The sequence below is a fragment of the Cicer arietinum genome, chromosome 6 (assembly GCF_000331145.2).
Source record: "Cicer arietinum cultivar CDC Frontier isolate Library 1 chromosome 6, Cicar.CDCFrontier_v2.0, whole genome shotgun sequence".
NCBI lineage: Eukaryota > Viridiplantae > Streptophyta > Magnoliopsida > Fabales > Fabaceae > Cicer > Cicer arietinum.
This window is the reverse complement of record NC_021165.2, coordinates 32,593,725-32,600,456: the sequence shown is the minus strand read 5'-3', so window position 1 is coordinate 32,600,456 and position 6,732 is coordinate 32,593,725. Positions and strand designations below refer to the sequence as shown.

The 6,732-nt window shown below is 28.0% G+C and overlaps 1 protein-coding gene across 1 annotated transcript; it reads left to right on the top strand.

The window, feature by feature from the left end:
• Positions 1-3,032: 3,032 nt before the first annotated feature.
• LOC113787006 (uncharacterized) lies at positions 3,033-3,335 on the top strand. The gene has a single exon (XM_027335316.1). It carries the CDS (start codon positions 3,033-3,035, stop codon positions 3,333-3,335), a length of 303 nt encoding a protein of 100 aa, XP_027191117.1.
• Positions 3,336-6,732: the final 3,397 nt, after the last annotated feature.

Sequence of the window (6,732 nt, the reverse complement as noted above, 5' to 3'; positions counted from 1 at the left end):
TATTTGATGTATAAGAGACAAACATTTGTTTTGTGTATAGTTTATATTTGTTTTGTGTATAGTTTATATGATAATATAATAAAATTTGAATGGTATAAATTATAAGTTTTTCACATTTTTATTAATAAAATATTGAGGAAAAACACTAAAAAAACAAAATACATTTATCTTTTAACGTATTTTTTGTAAATGGCAGTTTTTTTATTATTTAAGGAATGATAAATGTTTATAATGTATATGTTTGTATAGTAAATTATAATTATAATTAGTGTATTGAAACTTTTTATATGGTTGTATTGTATGCATCAGTGACAAACTATTCTTGTGTGTATGGTTGTAACAAATTATAACTAGTGTATTATGCTTTTTCTTGCATTTTTTCTATAATTTACTTGAGATTCACTAATAATCAAATAAATATTTCTCTTTTAATTATTTAACTCAACATCTTTTAATTAATTAATCAACGACAAACGTTTGTCTTGTTTATATTTGTTTAGTAAATTATAATTAGTGTATTTAAGTTGTTATCATATTTTTATTGAATAGATATTCAAGTGACACAATAATTATCAATAAGTGAATTATAGAGATATTGAATTTTTGTGTTTTAGATAATCATTAATTGTCAATAAGTGAATAGATAATAATATTTTAACAAATTAACCATAATAAATATTCATCTTATGTACGATCACTATGATAAATTACAATAAGTGAATTATAGAGATATTGAAGTCGTATTTTACTATAAAAATATCCTCACTATAGAGTAGATATGTCGAAAGTTTACTCATTTTACCAAAATTACGATTCAACTCTTAATATTTAGTTTATCTTTTTTATGTAATTGTCCTATAATTCTCTCTCTTACACACACATGTTTATATATATATATATATATATATAATATTTAAGAGTAATATAAATAATTAAATATACATTTTTTTTAATTAATTAATCTCTGAAAATTTTATATAGCCAATTTCTATTTTGTGGGGTTAAAAATATTAAAAGGGAATAGTTTTACATTAATTTATTAATGTGTTTTTATTTTCGTCTCTTTTACGTTGTTTTGTGCGATTATTGAAATTTTTGTTTGTCATATTCTATATTGAATATCAATGTACAAGTAATTTCACAACTTTTTTTATGTTGTTAAGTACGTGGTAAACTTGCTGACAAAATCTGTAAATGGAATTTTACTGGAGATGACAAGATAATATGTACTTGTGGATACCCATCCAAACCCGTTTGATTTGGGCGAAGAAAACTCGTTTTGATTGGATACAGGTGCGGAGTTTTTTAGAAATTAAAATTCGGAAGCAGAGACGGGTTTTGGTGTGGTGATATTCACCCCGCACTCGCATCCGAACTCCCTCTGCAAATAATATTAGTGTAATTTTTAAATTTTATATACACATACATATTGAATATACTTAATATTTTTTAAATATTAAAAATTGTAATCTTATTTCTATAGAAAATATTTTTTTAATTTTATTATTGTCTAATAATAATTATTTGATTATATTAATTATAATAGATATAATTTTTAAATTTATAATTTTATATATATGAATGGGTGCAGGTATGGACGGAGAAATCCGAACTCTGTTGTAGGGGAGATGGGGGTCTAATTTTCGCATCCGCTATGAAAAAGAGGCGGATGCGTATTTTTCCCGGTTAGTGGGTGCGGAAATAGAGGAAGAAAAATCTGTCCTCGCCCCGCCGCGTTGTCATGCCTAAATTTTATCGTATTTAAAAAATCAGATGAATTCTGATAAGTTTTTAATTTTCAAACAAACTCAAACTTTGACAAAAATTGAAATATGACTTTTATGATTTATTTTTTATTTAAGCAGGGATTGATTTTATATTTATTAAGTAAATAAATATCTATAATCTGCAAATACTTAAACTTAGTTTAAGTACATTTATGGACTCAATTTATGTGAACTTAGTTCAAGTACACACTTCCTTTACTCACTGCAAAATTTTATACGTACTTGAACTCAAGTACATGAATATGAATGTGAACTCAGTTTACGTACATTTACGTGAACTAAGTTCAAGTACGCAGTTGTGCTTTTAATAAAACGATCACGGTTCAATTTTAATCTATAAGGTAGAACAATTTCGGGATATCACACTTGATTGCCCAACCTATCTCTAAATTTAATGAAGAAATAATTTGAACTGAGATAAGTTACAATTACCCATACACCTAACCGAATGCCATAGAAATAATGTAAAAAAAAAAAAAAAAAAAAACCAACCATCCGTGAAGTAGTTATTATAATTTGTTCTTTTAATGTGGACCTCAAATTCATTACTCTTAGGATCACAAAAAAAAAAAACAAAATTGTTTAATTGACACACTAAACTCTTTTATAAATAGTTATGGTAATCTACCTCTTCGTTGTTTGAAGTTTTTTTAAAAAAAACATATTACACGAAGTACCCTCGAGTATCATATTAGGCCGTGAACTGAAATTCACGTCGCGCTTTTGGGGAGTGTTGCATGAAGCGTTGAGAACAAAACTAAGACTGAGTTCAGCGTACTATCCGCAAATGGATGGACAGACTGAGAGAACGAATTAGTCTTTGGAAGATTTATGGAGAGCATATGTATTAGATGATAGAGGAAGTTGAGATGATGTATTGTCATTGATTGAATTTACCTACAACAATAGTTTCCACGCAAGTATTGGAATGACACCATATTAGGCTCTATATGGACGCAGATGTTAGACACCTTTGTGTTGTTATAAAGACGGTGAAAGTATGATTGTAGGACTTGAGATGGTGCAACAGAATACAGAGAAGGTCAAGAAGATAAAAGAGAAAATGAAGATCTCACAAGTCCGTTAGAGGAGTTATGCGGATAAGTGTCCAAACCTTTAGAATTCGAGCAGGGTGACCATATGTTTCTGAGAGTCACACCTACGACTAGAGTTGGAGCCATAAAATCAAGGAAATTAACCTCAAAATTTATAGGACCATACCAAATTACTGCATGAATTGGACCCATGGCTTATCAGATTGTGTTACCTTCGATATTGTCCAATATTCACGATGTATTTCACGTGTCGCAAATAAGGAAACACACTTTGGATCCCTCACACGTGGTAGAACCAGACACAATTCAACTAAAGGATAACTTGTCATTCGAAGTACTACCAGTAAGAATAGAGGACATGAAGACTGAGTGGTTAAGGAACAAAGAAGTTTCGTTGGTCAAAGTGATTTGGAACTCAACTAATGGAGATGCGACTTGGGAACTGGAGAGTAAGATGATGGAACAACACCCTAATTTGTTTATCGACACGTAGTTTCGAGGAAGAAACTAATTCTTCGGGTAGTAATGAAAGACCCTAGATTTTCTAAACTCTAATTTCTGCAATTTTGTTGTATTTTGTGTTAAATTGCTTATGCTATTAGTTCAATTTTTACTTTATGAACTTAAGTACCAAAAGTATAATTTTGTTAGAATTAGTAATATGTTTAATATATATATATATATATATATATATATTAGAGATCCGATTAAAATTATTTATTAAAGTATAATTCAATCATGTTACCAAAAAATTTATTACTGAACAAAATTTTAAGATGTCACGTGTTATTGATAAATTTATCTATCAATTGAATTCTGACGAGAGTAGATCTTTTTACTAAAGTAAATTAAAAAGTAAGTGATGTAATGTGTGTAAGAATGATTAGATGTTGTAATAATGATTTTAGTAAAATACCTAAATATTTTAATTACAATAATTCTTTCTTTTTGTAAGTTAAGGAAGGAAAAAAAACCAACCCCTTTTAAAAGGCATCAGCAACCTCTCACCTCCTCTTTATTTTCTCATTCTGCTTCCTCCCCTTCTATTCTTCTTTCTTTCAATTTCAATGTCGAGTCTTAAGAGGTTTTTATCAAGAGGATATTTATTTTTATTTCAGTAGCCTAGCAAAGTAACTATGAGCACACCAGCTACTCTCTCGAATTTGGTTACTAATACTTCTATCCAAAACTCTTATTAAAATTATTTGTCTTTTTTATAAGATTATTATTTTATTTTATTTATGAAAAATTAAATTAAAAAATCAAATGAAATAAATATTTATTCCTTCTAACTTTTTTCCACAAATAATAAATATAATAAATACTATGAATAAAATATTAATTATTTTATATCTCTAATTATTTTTCTACCAACAAACTTCTAATTAGTTTACCTTTTTTTTTAAATGATAAAATTGTATTACAATAATAAATTAATTTACATCTGTTTTTTCCACTAACAATAAATATTAGATGGTGTATATCATTGTATTATTTTGTATTGACAATTAATCACATGTTAATAGCACAACAAATAAAACAGTGAAAAAGGGAAGTTTCACATATATTTATATATTTCATGAATTGACACATTATAATTGGATGTCATTTTACATATAGTGTATTACCTTTAATATCTACATACAATATTTCTGGAAAAAAAAGTAATAAATACTGTAATAAAATATTAATTAATTATTTTTCTTGAAGGATAATGTTGTAAAAATAATGAGAATTATCAAAGAATTTAATACACTTTCTTAATTATTATAATTTGATCAACGAGATATTATATTTAGAGATGTAGTATATGAAAGTAAACAAACAGTTTACAAAATATATTTAATTACAAAATATAGGAAAAAAAATTTATTGACATAAAATGGCATAAGCAATAATCAAAATCATCTAATTAAGTAATTATGTAATGAAAAAATACATAAAGAAATAACTATTTTATCAATATAATTATTGTGTGTTTTTGATCAAGTTTCAAATAAAAAAAAATATATATTTGATATATAAGCAACAGACATTTATCTTGTGTATAGTTTATATAATAATATAATAAATTCACTTCACATTTTTATCTATAAATTATTCAAGAAAATGCTAAAAAACAAAAATACATTTATCTTTTACTTTTTTTTTGTAAACGACAGTTTTTAATTATTTAATGAGTGTAAATGTTTATAATTTGTATGTTTGTATAGGAAATTATAATTATAACTAGTGTACTAGAACTTTTTACACGGTTGTATGTATTAGTTGAAGTAACAATGTCGATTTACAAGAAAGGGGGGCTTGAATTGTAAATGTGCCTTTTAAAAATTCCTGTTAAATCTTAAGAAAATGACTCAAGAATGATCTTGGTTATGAAAACAGAAAACAGAGAACGTTCTTGGTTTATGTTAAAAAACAGAGAACGTTCTTGGATTAGCAGAAAATCAGTTTTTACTTTATCTTAATTGATCAATGCAGTATAATAAGGAAATAGAGAGGAAAAAGAATACCACACAAAGATTTATCCTGGTTCACCCAACGTGGGTTACGTCCAATCCTCACATTGTGAGATTTTCCACTAAGTGTTTAAAACGAAGAGCCTTCTTAATCTTGCAACACCTAGAATAGATCAACCTTGATCTAATTCAACTTTAATTACTTTCCACCCAGAAAGCAATTACAACACCTATCTAACCTTGATAGGAAGCAATCTTAAACAAACTATAAAGAAACTCTTATAGTTTGAGTTTTTACAAATGATTGATTTGACAGAATCTGATATTGCTCAACTCTTGTTTGAGAATAGATTCTTTACAGAGTATCTAATGATAATTTCGCAACTAATATGTGAATGTGCAGCAGTGGCTGTTTCGCGAATTGCAGAAAGTGATGTTGCCTCTTGATAGGAAGCAATCTTAAACAAACTATAAAGAAACTCTTATAGTTTGAGTTTTTACAAATGATTGATTTGACAGAATCTGATATTGCTCAACTCTTGTTTGAGAATAGATTCTTTACAGAGTATCTAATGATAATTTCACAGCTGATATGTGAATGTGCAGCAGTGGCTGTTTCGCGAATTGCAGAAAGTGATGTTGCCTCTGTTTTTGCAGAATTTCAAGCTTAAGTGTGATTGTATATTGTTGATTACTTAGCACTTGAATTTCTTACTGAGAACTGGGATAATGGCCTTCTATTTATAGGCTGTAGATGTACTTGAATGAATGTACAAGAGCTGTTGGAGAGATTTTGCTTTTTTGACTGAAACATTATTTTTAGAATAAAAATAATCCTTCTTTGAAATAGCTTTTTTGACTTTTAATGGTTTAGTATTTAAAGCATTTCTGTCCTTTCCTTGACGTTTCTTCATTGATCTTGGATGGTACATTATCTACCTTGAGTCTTGAGTGTAGCTAGAGAAGGTTGGAGAAGAATTACAGATCAAAGCAAAGAGAAAACAGAGCTGCTGTCTCTGTGCAGAAAAACGGAGAATGATTAACGTTCTTGGTTTATCAGTTTGAACTTTCTTGAGCTTCAATAATCATTCTGGAGTTCCCGTTTTACACGTTTTGGATTTCCTTTGTTATTGTCTTGTCATATGCCCAGATTGATCAAACTTTCTTGACATTTGAATTTTGGAGCATGCATATCGTCATGATTTTTGTCTGTCTTTGAGTCCTTTGATCTTTGCGATCAAATAACCTTTTTGAGTCTGGATTATTCCTACTTGTTCCTTGCCATGTACTGATTAGATATGAATAATTTACAGAGCAGACTATTTGTCAACGAGATAGAAAAGATTTGACCAATATGCTGTGATGGATAATTTGTTGAAGCTGAAGATCATTCTCTGTTATGATGCAGAATGATCTTGTTGCTGTCTTTTC

Coding starts and splice junctions, on each gene's coding strand:
- LOC113787006 (XM_027335316.1), top strand. CDS start 3,033: ATGGCTTATCAGATTGTGTTACCTTCGATATTGTCCAATATTCACGAT.